The 16,527-nt window shown below is 46.9% G+C and overlaps 1 protein-coding gene across 2 annotated transcripts in view; it reads left to right on the forward strand.

Annotated features, from left to right (window-relative positions):
• Nucleotides 1–16,527, forward strand: part of EVC (EvC ciliary complex subunit 1) — a 181,743-nt gene that overhangs the window by 63,080 nt on the left and 102,136 nt on the right. For both annotated transcript variants that reach the window (XM_063923425.1, XM_063923416.1), the window contains exons 8-9: nt 1,509–1,667; nt 3,310–3,526. In XM_063923425.1, the coding sequence (XP_063779495.1) occupies nt 1,509–1,667; nt 3,310–3,526 (376 nt within the window). The remainder of the gene's footprint in view (nt 1–1,508; nt 1,668–3,309; nt 3,527–16,527) is intronic.

Consider the following 16,527-nt stretch of genomic DNA (forward strand, 5'->3'; position numbering starts at 1 on the left):
CGATGAGCGTGGCTACATCTGTAAATGTGTAGTGTATTGTAGGGTTTGGACGCTTTCCCATTAAAAGTATTGGGCAAAGCCTGGTTTCCACTACCTCCAAAAATACTTATTCTAATGGCATCTGACGTGACTAAACAGGGAACCCCTCCTGAATGTATGCCCTTCATCCCTTAATATATTCGCTAAGTGTGTTCATTGGCCTAGCCTGCACTTGCCCGTTTCTTTATCAGCCAAACTCCTCCAATCAGACAATGCAAAACTGTTTGCTCACAAATCCATGCTCATACCTACCTGGTGCATCTCTGCAGAAACAGTAAATAATAACTCACTTGCGCTGTGACTCCCCTCATTTATATCATTACACTTATGGTTAATAGTGGCCATATAACTGCAGACACGCATGGGATAGTAAGTTACTGTTTGTTGCCATTTTCTTTAATAATTGTGAGCTCGAGATGACCAAATGTAGATTTATAATAGTGTTACTGTTTAATGATGTTGTTTTACCTGTAATCCTATTAATGTTTGTATTTAATTAGAATGAGGTTCATTTTATTTTTAGAGACCGGGATATTGGCGGAGCCTGAAAACACTCCTGTCTGTACTAACTCTAAAATGCTAATTGCCTTATAGTAAAAATTTTCTGGAGCAGTGGTCAGGGAACAGAGGGGTAAATTACCCCAAATGGGGTAAAAATTTAATTCCTGGGGGTAATGGACGGTCGCGCTGCCGAGATACAGCTCCGTCCAGCACCGGCTGGCCCGCGATGTGACGTGCTGACGTCACACCGCGCTCCCTCCTGCCCGCCCTGCGCTGTGCTCCTGGCCGCCCTCTGCTGTGTTCCTGGCCGCGGTGGGACGTGCTGACGTCGAACCGCGCACCCACATGCCCGCCCGTCATGCGCTGTCCTGTCCTCCCGCCCGCAGCCCGCCAACCAACACACAGAACAGTGGGAAATTCCCAGTGACATTACTGAGGTGAGGATGTGACCATATGTCTCCTAAAAGTCGTGTCCCCCGCGTCCCCCCCTTTCACCTCATCCATCTTTCTTACATCATTCATTCTGGTGTTTTGGGGAGAAAGTGGTAATTGGCCCATTGAAAATAGATAATTTTATATATATATATATATATATATATATATATATATATATATATATATATATATATATATATATATATATATATATTGTGTGTGTCATATAAACAGTGGTAACCAGTATATATGCACAATAATGTATGTTTTACTTTCAAATCAAGGGGGTAACGTCGGCATATCTAAGTATATTTTGGGGTAAAAGGAAAAGAAGTTCCCTGACCCCTGTTCTAGAGCCATTGACAATTCTGTATCTAGCAGTCCCCCTGTGTTTACAGAAACTGGGATCTATACATTTGCTTTACAGCTCAGGGTAACCTGTTCACCTTTCATCAGCTGTTTACGACTCAGGTAGTCCGCTGTCTGTGCATTATACCTACTGCCATGTCTGCTATTATGCTCTTTCCCTGCAGTTAGAATGTTTCTGGAAGCAGATAGAGAACGTCCATCAGTTACTCCATGATAGAGGGAAATGTTCTCATGATGATGTTGGAAGGATAATGATGAGCCTGATCTCAAAGATGATTGTTGTGGAAAACATCCTGTGTGATTCCCAGGAGGTGCTGGCAATGGTAATTCCTATCCACCTTTCAGCACAAAGCGTTACCCATATTAGGGACATGTGTAATGTGCTGTTCACATAGAGAGCATTAGGTATTTCATATGTACACTGAAGCACATACTGATATGTCCTCATACATCTTGCTTCAATATGCCGTGCGAGTGAGCCGCAAGGGCCCCTGCAACTCAGCGTTGGGCGTCTTTTTTTGTTTTGTTGCCAAAACGCAATGTGACTACGATGCAGAGGACACTGTGTTGATTAATTCATTTGATATGCGATATATACTGTTCGTGCCTGAGTCTGTATACGGAGCACAATGGAACTTGTGTTGGAAAAAAGCTGCGGCTGCTACATTGTAACACTTTGTATACAGAGTCAGAGACACTGGATACACACCTAAGATATAGCTGCAGACGGTGGTTTTTAATACACACTGAGCAATCACCACTGCTATCTGCAGATATATCTGTTGCTCAGGACATTGGCCAATTAATCTTTCCTCTGTACACACTGGCAGATTGTCATCATGAAATATTCCTGCAATTTACATAATAGGTGGCCTTCCCGAGAGCACACGGGTAAAGGATATAGACCTTTCGGTTTTCTCTCTCGCTGGGGTAAATTTACTAAGGTGGGAGTATTTTTAGAACTGGCAATGTTGCTCATAGCAACCAATCAGATTCAAATTAACATTTATCTAGCTGCTTATAGAAGATACTAGATAGAATCTGATTGGTTGCTATGGGCAACATCACCAGTTCTAAAAAAAACTGTCACCTTAGTTAATTTACCCCACTGTGTCTCTCTCACTCCCTCCAACTCCCACTGTCTCGCTCCCTCCATCTCCCATTGTCTTTGTCACTCCTCCGTCTCCCACTGTGTCTCACTGCTTTCTTCAGTTTCCCACTCTCTCTCCCTCTGTATGTTTAGCCTTTGCTACATAGGGAGGGGAGAGGGTGGAGTAGATCATTATTAGTAATACTGTACTGAAATTAATTGCAGCAATGGGCCGCAGACCACTTTAGCTAGCCGGCCTGGGTACCGGAACAGCTGTGTAAGATAGGCTGCATACACACTATGAGATATTGCATACGATATTGCTGATATTGTGTGATTGCATACAGAATCGCATAGTGCGTACACACAATTTATCATATGATGTGCAGTCCCGTGGGTTGCATTTGACCTGTATGCAGTCTTGATGGTGCAATATCGTGAGGTTTTTTTTTTTTGTAGTGTGTACTTACAACCATACGATTTAGGGCGTTGACATCAGCCTGGACCTTCCTCCTCCTCCTTGTGCTTTCTTCTAAACAACTCCAGCCCCATAAGATATAATTTCATCTTATCTTATTTCATTGTACATGTTCCGGATTTTTCTCAGAGAGGTCATGCATGCGGACGAGCACAGGGGCCGCTATGCATCACATCAGCAAATCTGCTGATGTGATCCAGACGGGCAAGGATCTCTACAGAACAGAGAAACCAGCTGATATTGGTGCTAGCAGAGAGTATTTCTAGTTGGGCTCTGATAACATGAGAAATATGATGGGAAGTATAATGTTGCTGCTTTCTATGCAAGTCGGGATTATTGCTTTATTTTTTTTTAACTCCATGCGAAGAGTCCAGTCATCACCTCTATACCTTCATAGGAAATGCAGGAGAAAATGATCCGCTGGGAGCACATGGCGAAGGTGGTGGATTCCCTGAAGTATCAGATACAGGAGGAAAGTGAATGCCGGCTAAATGCAATCTCCAAAACCCTGGAGCAGTTGACCGTAAAGAAGAAGATAACCGCAAGACAGAAGGAGCGGCACCTTACAGAGCTCTTCAAAGCGTTTTGGGAGGAGGTGTCTCGATATAATAAAGGTAAGCAATGTGTATTAATGGACCATGCGAAAAATTTAATGTTATTATTATAGTAATAATAATAATTGTATTTGGTAGCGCTTTTCTCCAGCAAAACTCAGAGTTGCTTTAAAGGCGTGAAAAAAAAATGTACACATTTTACAATGGCTTTTGTATCACAACAAGTAGAAAACCACACAGCAAAAAAGAAAACTGCCCAGAGAACACAATAGGCATAAAGCAGAGTTGGTGCAGTCACTTTGGTTAATAACTTCTACGGTTTGTATATTCCACCCATGAAAGGTAACAGGCGAGGCAGCCATCTTGGGTGCAGTAAGTAGGATTACCTTGGATGGAAAAGGTCACGCCTAGAGAAGATCAAACAAAATGGGTGGTTGCAGCGCCCTAATGCTCATGGTAGGGGTGTAACATAACATTTAGGCCCATATATTTTTCATCCTATCCACGAGCGTACCAGGTGAGGCGGCCATGTAGGCGCACTGCCAAGGTTATGCTGTGGGAGGTAAGCCATACACGGACCTGAGGCATATATGGGAAAACTGACCTGTGTAATATGATATGCACAGTACGAATAGATGAACGTGTAGAACATCCTGCCCATGGGGGAACCATCTGAGGTGCACTGCATAGGTTGCTGCTGGTAGGGTGTGCAGCTAGTAGAGTTTATAGTATACAGTGGGGTTACAGGGAGAAAATATAAGAGGAAAGCAAAACACAGTGGCATAAAAGGCAGAACTAATAGAGTGCTGAGGTCAATATAAAAGTAATGGAATTAGATTTCACTTGTATTCCCTGTAAAGCAGTGTGTAGTATGTAGGCTAGAGAGCTGAGATGATTGGGGCAGATGGTCCAAATTGCCCTGGCTGTCGTAGGGGCCCTGGAGGGCAGTGGAGCAGTCGTTCCCAAACTGGGTGCTGTATTTATGGTCAATGTGATAGACAAAACCAGTGCTGGTGTCTGCCAATCATAAATTATGTGGACAAACAGAAGTGCAACCAGGGCGCATATATATATATATATATATATTTCATACACACCCTATTACATAATGTCCCCAGTATAGGATCAGATACACACATGCCCCCAATAGTGCCAGATACACATATGCCCCCAATAGTGCCAAATACACATATGCCCCCAGCAGTGCAGTGCCAGATTCACATTCTATGCTTCCAGCAGTGGCAGATTCACATTCTGTGCCCCCAGCAGTGGCATATTCACATTCTGTGCCCCCAGCAGTGGCAGATTCACATTCTGTGCCCCCAGCAATGGCAGATTCACATTCTGTGCCCCCAGCAGTGGCAGATTCACATTCTATGCCCCCCAGCAGTGGCAGATTCACATTCTATGCCCCCCAGCAGTGGCAGATTCACATTCTATGCCCCCAGCAGTGGCAGATTCACATTCTGTGCCCCCAGCAGTGGCAGATTCACATTCTGTGCCCCCAGCAATGGCAGATTCACATTCTATGCCCCCAGCAGTGGCAGATTCACATTCTATGCCCCCAGCAGTGCCAGATTCACATTCTAGGCCCCCACGGTGCCAGATACACATTCTAGGCCCCCACAGTGCCAGATACACATTCTAGGCCCCCACGGTGCCAGATACACATTCTAGGCCCCCAGAAGTGCCAGATACACATTCTAGGCCCCCAGAAGTGCCAGATACACATTATATGCCCCCCAGAAGTGCCAGATACACATACTATGCCCCCAAGCAGTGCCAGATACACATACTATGCCCCCAAGCAGTGCCAGATACACATACTATGCCCCCAAGCAGTGCCAGATACACATACTATGCCCCCAAGCAGTGCCAGATACACATTCTATGCCCCCAAGCAGTGCCAGATACACATACTATGCCCCCAAGCAGTGCCAGATACACATACTATGCCCCCAAGCAGTGCCAGATACACATACTATGCCCCCAAGCAGTGCCAGATACACATACTATGCCCCCAAGCAGTGCCAGATACACATACTATGCCCCCAAGCAGTGCCAGATTCACATTCTATGCCCCCAGCAGTGCCAGATTCACATTCTATGCCCCCAGCAGTGCCAGATTCACATTCTATGCCCCCAGCAGTGCCAGATTCACATTCTATGCCCCCAGCAGTGCCAGATTCACATAATATGCCCCCCAGTGTCAGTTACATACCCCCAGTGCCAGATGCACATATACCCCCAACCCCAGCAGTTCTACTCACTGCTGTTCCCGCTGTGACTGCATCCACTGATGACAGCCCGCCTGGTCTCCAGTCTCCTGTGTCGGTCAATTCAGGTGCCGCTCTGTGAGCCAATCAGGAGCTGCCGCCGGCCCGCCAGCTGATTGACTCATGATCCGGCACAATATTTAAGTTGTGTGACGGCCCGGCTGATGGCCGCCCTTTGGAGGCCGGCGCCTAGCGCAGCCACTCCTAAGGGACGTGCCTTGAGCCGGCCCTGAGTGCAACCCTGTCCATCAACGCGTGACTGACCCTAGGGAAGACCAGTGAGCACAGTTTACTTAATGGAGGCGTTTTTGCTTAGTTTCTTAATAAATAACTTTTTCTTAGGAGTGACTTGAAAAAATGCTGATACTCTTGGAAGTCGAGATGTAAGTAAGTTTGGGAACCACTGTCATAGAGGATATCTGTGCCCAAGGCTAGTGGCAGAGCCTTTTACATAGGTCACAGATACAGTATTAAAGATGACTTTTAATAGCAATTCATTTACAGTACGAGTGTTCTTATTCAGGGGTGGATTTCAGGGTTAGGTGACCCCTAGGCACAACATTATTGCCCCTCCCCCCTCTTTTATAAATGTATTCATGCAGTCACAATTTGTGGGGATGGAGGAGATATAGAGGCTGCCTGGGAGAGGCAGATTTAGATAAGAAAGAGAAAAGCACCATAAGCTTTTTGCTTTCAAATTTACCGCCATATTTAAATGTTTTGAAGTGTGGGGACAGCCCTTGTGGTAAAAGGTTGTTCTGGCTATGAGATTCTTTATATCTTTTGCATAAGCGATGTGCCAATCAGCGTCTGTAACGTCAGACACCAGTGTTCTCCACACACTTTATCTGTCGGGCAGCCCCCGGATAAAAATCCCCTTCCATCCTGCACTATGACGTGTCCGAAAATCGCGCCACACTGACAGCGCAGCACAACTTTTGGTCGCATCACGGTGCCAAGTGGTGTCATGCCAGAGGTTGGAGATCCCTCCCCCTGTATAAAAGGAAGGACGCAGTGTCCTGCGGGAACAATCGCCTGTGAAGACAGTGGTCCTTCTCTGTCTACTCTCTGCGGTTCAGCAGCCACATGTTTGTTACTGTGGGGCATTCTGTGTAGCCAGCAATGGGGGCAGTACCTGGGCTGGCTATCAGTCAAGCCAGCAAGTGGGGGCAGTACCTGGGCTGGCTATCAGTCAAGCCAGCAAGTGGGGGCAGTATCTGGGAGTTGTTATCAAAATTATTTACATCAAAAAGCAATTGGGCTGAATCTGGGAGCTGTTTAAAAAATGATTTCCCAGCAAAAAGCAATTTGTCAGTATCTGGGCACTGCTTAAAAACGTATTTAGTTCCACAAAGCAATTGGGCAGTATGTGGACGCTGTTTAAAATATTATTTGCGGCCAAAAAGCAATTGGGCAGTATCTGGAGCTGTTAAGAATACATCTGTGTCCAGCCAGCTGTTACCCACAATGAGTAAGAATTCAATTAGAAAACAACAATCTTACGTTTCTTTAAGAAAAATGAAAGTAAGAACACAACAACAACAGAGCAAGAGATTTCCAACCAGGACACTGCAGACGAGGCCGCTCCACTTTCTGAGTCACCGTCTATTTCACATTAAAGAACGTTTCTCTAAACATCACATATTAGCATACCTCCCAACATGACCCTCTCCAGGAGGGACACAATGCTCTGCTTCTGGATTTTTCTCTTAATTTATGATTGCCGCTACCTGTGTTTAACAGGTTAGTGGATAAGAAAGATGTTTCACCACAGGTGATAGCAATCATACAGTAAGAAGGAAGGCCAGAAGCAGAGCATTCTGTCCCTCCTGGAGAGGGTCATGTTGGGAGGTATGTATTAGGAGTAAACAGTGACTGGTTTAAAACAATTCAGGGGTTGTTGGTAAAAGGTGATGGAATGATATGTCCCACATGTATGAATATGGAAAGAGACCGGTCACAAATAATGAAGTGATACCATGAGCAAAGTTAATTACACACTCATTTGTGTTCAAATATACTTCTAAAATGTGTTTACATGTTACAGCCTGCTGATGATTAAGTAACAATATTGATCTGACTGTTTCACACTTGTTGATTATAGAGAGAGAGAAAGAGAGAGGGGTTAGGGGTAGGTTTTTGGTGTGGCAGTTGCCATTTATGACAACCTTTCATATTCAAAATTTGGCTGGAATTTCTATAGTTTTGTTTGATTCCCACTTACAGTTAAATTAATCTATATTCTCTGTCGGTGTGTGTGTGTGTGTGTGTGTGTGTGTGTGTGTGTGTGTGTGTGTGTGTGTGTACAATGTGTGTGTGTGTGTGTGTGTGTGTGTGTGTACAATGTGTGTGTGTGTGTGTGTGTATTTATTTATATTTCTCAGACGGTCAAGCTCCTTATCTTGATACAAACCAACTTGTCCACTCTGAAATACAAAAATGGACAAGAGCGTCTCCTGGTACAATAATACATAAACAACACCCGTGTTTACAGTGTAGAAAAGGAGAACCCGTACCAAGTAGAAATAACTTTTACAGCCTATCTCCGTTCTTGTAATGATCCACACAGTCATCAACCATGTGAAGTTTTCAGAGGATTTTAATACAGATCCATAACATATAAAAAATATAAAAAGACATAAACAGTGTAATCCAGGTTACATTTAAAAACACAGGAACATAAGTGAATGCCCGTACATAGTAAAAGAGAAAATACAGCTTATCTGAGCAACAGAATACAGCAAAAATCACTCAACGCGTTTCGTCACAGAAGAACGTTGTCCTATCCTTCTGACTTCCTCAGGGGTACTGAATCATTGTACAGGCATTCACTTATGCTGCAGCGGCCCCCTGGAAGTGAAGTCGACATCATTTCTGAAATCGCGCCCCAGAATACCTTGCGAGCGGCATACCAGGGCGCATGCGCCGGAGCTAAAAGATCTTGGGAGATCATTGTTCCCCTCCCCAGCACAACTATGCTGATCTCAGCATGTGCAGACATCAGCTGCAGCAGGGGGGCTGATGATCAATCCCCCCTGCCCCACGCTCCACTGCTCTGTCTCTACAATAAGGCGAGGGGTGGGGCTGTACCGAGGGAGGGGATGGTCCTGTTAATGAAGGGGGGGGTGCAGTCAGGAATAGGGGGTTTATGCTGCTCCATAAAAAGAGGGGTTGTACTTAATTAGGGACCATTGACACTAGGGGTGAGGGTGGAGGTTCTGCCAGGGGATCTGTTTCCACCAGGGGGTGTGGGGAGGTGACATTACAGGGGATCTTATGCCACTAGGGGAATATTTCTGATGGGGGGAGGGGGGGAGGGGTGGTTTGAAAAACATTTCGTAGATATATATATTCTTTTAAATAAAATATTTAAATAGATCTATAAAATTTCTTCTTAAATGTTATTGCTTAAAAAAAAAATAGAATTTTAATTACCTACCGGCAAATCCTTTACTCGCAGTCCGTAGATATTCCCCCCCCCCCCCCCCCAAAAAAAAATGCTAAGAAATTATAATTTCTCTTACGTCCTAGAGGATACTCGGGTCCACATTAGTTCCATCGGGTATAGACTGGTCCACTAGGAGCCTTGAGCACTTCAAGAAATCGATAGTGTGCACTGGCTCCTCCCTCTATGCCCCTCCTACCAGACTCCGTCTAGGAACTGTGCCCGAGGGAACGGACATATCCTGAGCAACAGCTGAACCAACAACATTACTGAACAAAGTAACAGTGCAGGAAAAACAAAGTACTGGGCGGGCACCCAGTATCCTCTATGGACTACGAGAAAAGGATTTACCGGTAGGTAATTAAAATCCTATTCTCTCTTACGTCCTGGAGGATACTGGGGTCCACATTAGTACCATGGGGATGTACCAAAGCTCCCAAACCGGGTGGGAGAGTGCTGAGGTTCCTGCAGAACTGATTGACCAAACTGAAGGTCCTCCGAGGCCAAAGTATCGAACTTGTAGAACTTCGCAAACGTGTTCGAACCCGACCAAGTAGCTGCTCGGCAGAGTTGTAGAGCCGAGACACCCTGGGCAGCCGCCCAGGAAGAACCCACCGACCGAGTAGAGTGGGCATGAACAGATTTAGGAACCAGCAAACCTGCCGATGAGTAAGCATGCTGGATAGTAAGCCTAATCCAGCGAGCAAGAGACTGCTTTGAAACAGGACACCCAATTTTCTTGGGATCATAGAGAACAAACAGCGAGTCAGATTTCCTGTGAGGAGCAGTCCACTTCACATAGATCTTCAAAGCCCTCACAACATCCGAGGACTTTGAGGTAGAAGAGGTGTCAGTAAGCACCGGAACCACAATAGGTTGGTTGATATGAAATGCAGACACCACCTTAGAAAGAAATTGCTGACGAGTTCTGAGTTCAGCTCTAGCTTCATGAAAAATCAAATAGGGGCTTTTGTGAGACAACGTCCCCAGCTCCGACACACGCCTTGCAGAAGCCAAGGCCAACAGTGTGATGGTCTTCCACATAAGAAATGTTACGTCAATGTCCTGTAAAGGATCAAACCATTCCAATTGTAGGAACTGCAACGTTGAGATCCCAAGGTGCTGTAGGAGGCACAAAGGGCGGTTGGATGTGCAGAACCCCCTTCAAAAATGTCAACCTCTGGGAGAGAAGCCAATTGTTTCTGGAAGGAAATGGATAAGGCCAAAATCTTGACCTTCAAGGAGCCCAAACGTAGGCGCACATCCACACCCGCCTGTAGAAAAAGGAGAAAACATCCCAGTTGAAATTCCACTGCAGCAAATTTCCTGTTTTCACACCACGAGACATATTTTTTCCAAATACAGTGGTAATGTCTAGACGTTACCCCTTTCTTGGCTTGGATCAGGGTTGGAATAACCTTGTTCAGAATGCCTTTCCGGGCTAAAATTTGACGCTCCACTTCCATGCCGTCAAAAGTAGCCGTGGTCAGTCTTGATAAACGAATGCCCCTGTTGTAGAAGATCCTCTCGAAGAGGTAGAGGCCACGGGTCCTCTAGGAGCATCTCCAGTAGATCCGCGTACCAGGCCCTTCTTGGCCAATCTGGAGCAATGAGAATTGCTTGAACCTTTTCCCTTTTTATTCTTTAGAGAATGCTTGGGATCAGTGGAAGAGGTGGAAACACGTAAACCATTTGGTAGACCCATGGAGTCACCAAGCTTTTTTTTCTTGTTGAGACGAGAGGCCATCATGTCTATCTGTGGAATTCCCCACCGATGTGTTAAGGACTCGAACACCTGCGGGTGAAGGCCCCGCTCTCCTGGGTGGAGGTCGAAGTCCGCTTCCCAGTTGTCTAAAATTGCCGACAGCACCACCACGTGTCTTTCTGCCCAGAGGAGAATTCTTGTTACCTCTGACATTGCTGCTCTGCTCTTCTTTCCACCCTGTCGGTTTATGTACGTTACTGCCTTCACATTGTCCGACTGAACCTGAATGGCATGACTTTGAAGACAATGCGATGCAAGTAGCATGGCGTTGTATATGGCCCTTAGTTCCAGAATGTTGATTGGAAGAATGGTTTCCTGACTTGACAATTTTTTTTGGAACTGTTCCCCCTGGGTGACTGCTCCCCAACCTCTGAAGCTTACGTCTGTGGTTAGCAGAACCCAATTTTGAATCCCGAACCTTCAAACCTCGGTCAGGTGAGAAGTCTGAAGCCACCACAGAAGAGAAATCCTGGTTTTTGGTGACAGACGTATCCTCTGGTGCATGTGAAGATGCGTTCCGGACTATTTGTCCAGCAGATGCAGCTGGAAGGGCCTCGCATGAAACCTTCCATACTGCAGAGCCTCGTAAGAGGCGTCCATCTTCCCCAGAAGGCGAATGCATAGATGCACCGATATCCGGGCTGGTTTTAGGACAACGGAAAGAATACCTTCTGTTCTTCCGTATCCAGTATCATCCCCAGAAACGGAAGCCTCCGTGTTGGTTCCAGGTGAGATTTTGGTAGGTTCAGAATCCATCCGTGATCCTGAAGTAGTTGGGTTGAGAGGTCAGTGCTGTCCAACAACCTCTCCCTGGAAGGCGCTTTTATCAGCAGGTCGTATAGGTACGGTATTATGTTCACTCCCTGCTTGCGAAGGAGAAACATCATCTCTGCCATTACCTTGGTGAATACCCTCGGTGCCGTGGAGAGTCCAAATGGCTGGGGCTGAAACTGGTAGTGACAGTCCTGTAGTGCAAACCTTAAATAAGCCTGATGAGGCTGCCTTACCGGAATATGAAGGTACGCATCCTTGATGTCCAGAGACACCAAGAATTCCCCATCTTCCAGTCCTGAGATCACCGCTCTCTGAGACTCTATCTTGAACTTGAACACCCTTAAATACAGGTTCAGTGATTTGAGGTTTAAAATGGGCCTTACCGAATCGTCCTGTTTCGGTACCACAAACAGGTTGGAGTAATAACCATTGTTTTGTAGTTGAAGTGGAACTGGGACAATGACCTGAGTCTGTACCAGTTTTTTAATTGCTGTCTGTAAAGTCATACTTTCTTCAAATCAGGCTTACCAGCTTCTCTGGAAGAATCTATGAGGTGGGAGTTAATGAAACTGCAGTCTGTATCCCTGGGTGATAAGGTCTGTGACCAGAGGCGTAGCTAGGGTTTTCGGAGCCCAGGGCAAGATGGAAAATGCCCCCCCCAAAAAAAAAAACACAAAACACACCAAAAAAAGCATGCGCGCGTGTGAAAAAATGGGCGTGGCCACACACCAGAAGGGGTGTGGCCACTGAAAATGGCCCACATTGCCAGTTACATTGCCCCACAGTGCCGGATACAATGCCCCACAGTGCCAGATACAATGCCCCACAGTGCCAGATACAATGCCCCACAGTGCCAGATACATTGCCCCACAGTGCCAGATACATTGCCCCACAGTACCAGATACATTGCCCCACAGTACCAGATACATTGCCCCACAGTGCCAGTTACATGCCCCACTCAGTGCCAGTTACATGCTCCACTCAGTGCCAGTTACATGCCCCACACAGTGCCAGTTACATGCCCCACTCAGTGCCAGTTACATGCCCCACTCGGTGCCAGTTACATGCCCCATTTAGTGCCAGATACATGCCCCACTGTGCCGCCCCCCCCCCCCCCCCCCCGTCACTCACCGCTTATTGATGATATGTGAGGGGAGGAGCTTCTCATTCCCCTCACCGCTGCAGGTCTCCGGCGGCTGTCTGGCGCCGGTTTGCTAGCCAATCGGAGCTCGCGGACCGGCAGCCAAGCAGGAGCCGGTCCGCAAGCTCTGATTGGCTAACGCCGCCGGAGACCGGACACAGCCGCTAGGGCTTTCAGCGGCGGTGAGGGGAGGGAGAGACGGTGCGCTCTCCTCCCCTCACATTTCGGGTTGACGGGGGCAAGTGGGGCATGATGCCCTGGCCGGCGGCGGCGCCCCCCTCTCCTGGGCCTGCCAAGGCGCCCAGGGCACGTGCCCCACTCACCCTACCCTAGATACGCCTCTGTCTGTGACCCAGGGATCCTGGCAAGATGTTGGACAAACGTGACTGAAATAACATAACCGAGCTCCCACCTGCTGTCTTCCAGGCAGTGCGGACCACCGTCATGCTGAAGGCTTTGAGGAAGCAGACCCGGAGGTCTGTTCCTGAGAACCTGCAGCTGCTGGTTTTCTGGGTTTACCTCTATTACCTTTGAAGGCTGTAGAAGAACCTTTGGATTTGCCTTTGAATTTCACTGTCCGAAAGGACTGCAGAGTTGGATCAGAGTAGGTTTTCCTAGCTGGGGGTGCTGCGGAAGGAAGGCACATAGACTTACCTGCCATAGCCTTGGATATCCACTTATCCAGTTCATCTCCAAAAAGGGCCTCACCTGTGAATGGTAGGTTTTCCACGCCTTTCCTGGAATCCGCATCCGCAGTCCACTGGCGTAGCCACAATCCCCTGCGTGCTGACACTACCATGGCAGTGGTGCGTTCATTGAGCAAACCAATCTCCTTTATGGCCTCCACCATAAAGTTAGCAGAGTTTTGAATATGCTGCAGGAGTAAAACTATCTCCCCCCTGGGTAAAGTATCCAATTCGTCAATTAGGTTACCTGACCACTTTGCAATGGCTTAAGTGATCCATGCACAAGCAATAGTGGGTCTCTGGGCCACCCCAGCAGCAGTGTATAATGATTTGAGAGTGTTCTCAATCTTGCAGTTAGCTGTGTCCTTTAAGGATGTTGCACCAGGAACAGGTAAGACTATCTTACGTGACAACCTAGTTACCGATGCGTCCACAATCAGCGGGTTTTCCCATTTCTTTCTATCTTCCAGAAGAAAAGGAAAGGATGTAATTAATCTTTTAGGGATCTGAAATTTTTTGTCAGGGTTAGCCCAAGTTTCTTCAAACAGGGCATTTAATTCCTTTGATGCAGGAGGATTTCTTTTTTACATTAAAATAAGATTTCTCCTCTACCTCCACCGTCCTGTCAGGAATGTGCAGGACATTTCTGATAGCCTTTATCAGGGCCTGTATTCCTTGTGACAGGACCGCATCCCCCCACTCGCATCCACGTCATCCTCCTCTGGATCTGATGTATCGTCATCAGTATCATACTGCATAAGCTGGGCCAGAGTACGCTTTTGTGGGCAAATGGTGGTGGTTTGAGACGCTGGTAGGGGAACTGAATCCCTATTCATCAGGTCATCCATAGACTGTCTTAAAATCTGTGTCTCTTTCTCATTATGGGATAATTTAGTAGAAATATAATATTTCAAATATTAGATATCATCCCTTTAATGGAAGCTAACCATGGAGGTTCTGCCCCACTAGCTTGAGAATGTGCACTATCCTGAGTACAGGGTAGTGACTCTCCTGGGGAGGAAAGACACTCGGCTGTGCAGGAAACACAGTACCTGGACATGGTAACGTGAAGAGACACACACACACACCCACCCGCAGACAGAAGGTGAAAACACAGTTTAACCCACACAGAGCCTTCAGGGAGACGCAGAAATCGGAGCCAGCCACACAGCACCCCTGAAACCAAGTAAAACTTAGCTGGGTCGCCACACTAAGGGCCTAATTCTGAGTTGATCGCAGCAGCAAATTTGTTAGCAGTTGGGCAAAACCATGTGCACTGCAGGGGGGACAGATATAACATGTGCAGTGAGAGTTAGATTTGGGTGGGGTGTGTTCAAACTGAAATCTAAATTGCAGTGTAAAAATAAAGCAGCCAGTATTTACCCTGCACAGAAACGAAAAACCCAACCAAATCGAACTCTCTCTGCAAATGTTATATCTGCGCCCCCCCCCCCCCCCCCTGCAGTGCACATGGTTTTGCCCAATTGCTAACAAACTTGCTGCTGCGATCAACTCAGAATTACCCCCTAAGTCCCTTAATAGGGCTTAGTATACTACAACACTTCCCCCCCACCCCCCTTCTAAGACCCCCTGGTACCGCTGAGGAGACATGGAGTCTTTGTGGAGGAGCTGCGCTTCCCTGTAATTCCTGTCAGTGTAAGCTGCAGAGGGAAAATGGAGCTGGCGTGCTGCTGGATCCGCTCATAGTGAAGCCCCGCCCCCTTAATGGCGCTCGGCTTCCCGCTTTTTTTATACTGGCCTGAGGTAATTTTTATGCCTAACAGAGGGTTAAAAACCTTGTTAGGTATGATAGCCAGTGTGGCTATTCATTGGTGGCTCAGCGCGCCCCTCACAGCGGGACACACGTCTGTGTTTGTCCTCTGAGCCCCCTGAAGTGCAGCCTGCACTCAGAGCTGCGCTCCTACCCTTGTGCCGCCATTCCCGCCGGCGACCCGCTAACCGGGACGCCAGCGCTGTACTCACTACTCCTCTATCTTCTGGCTCTGTTAGGGGTGGCTGCGTGCTGTGGGAGGGTACGCTCGCCGTGGTGGGGCTTGCGAATGACTCCCTCAGGAGCTCGGTGTCCTGTCAGCGGAGAAAAAGGACCAATAACTCTTTAGGAATTTGGGACGTTCTCCCCCCTAAGTCCCACGAAGCAGGGAGTCTGGTGCCAATCAGACCTGCCTGAAAACAACAAACAGGAAATAAATGCAGAAAACTCTTCAGGAGCTTCCCTAAGTGTGACCGGCTCCTTCGGGCACATTTTCTAAACGGAGTCTGGTAGGAGGGGCATAGAGGGAGGAGCCAGTGCACACTATTGATTTCTTAAAGTGCCAAAGGCTCCTAGTGGACCCATCTATACCCCATGGTACTAATGTGGACCCCAGTATCCTCCAGGACGTAAGAGAAATTACAATTTCTGAGCGGTTTTGAGGGGGGGGGGGGATTGTCAGTTAAGTGGTTAAGAGAATCCTTGGTGGGTATCATTGCTGCACTGGAAGGAGAGGCCACAGAGAGACATGACATCTCAGCGGTAAGGTTTATAATATATGAGAATATCCAATTTAATAGCTTCACTTATGATGCTGTCAGATGTGCTACCTCATTTGTCTGCCTTGTCTAAGGTTTGGTAAAGGCAAGTTGTTAACAACAGATATTGAGGCAGCTGTATTAAGCCTGGAGAAGGCATAAAGAATTGATAAAGCGGCGATAAGTGCAAGGTGATAATGCAGCAGCCAATCAGCTCATTACTGTCAATTTACATATTGGAGCTGATTGGCTTGTGCGTTATCACCTTGCATTTATCACTGCTTTATCACTTCTTTATGTCTTCTTCAGGCTTAATACATCTGCCCGAGTGACCCCATCTTTAAAAGCTACAGTACTATGCATTACAGCTACAGTACTATGCATGGAATTGAAACACACACCTGCTACTCGTTTTAAAAATCTCCAACTGCATCTTGCTGGTGAG

This window comes from Pseudophryne corroboree, chromosome 1 (assembly GCF_028390025.1).
Source record: "Pseudophryne corroboree isolate aPseCor3 chromosome 1, aPseCor3.hap2, whole genome shotgun sequence".
Lineage (NCBI taxonomy): Eukaryota > Metazoa > Chordata > Amphibia > Anura > Myobatrachidae > Pseudophryne > Pseudophryne corroboree.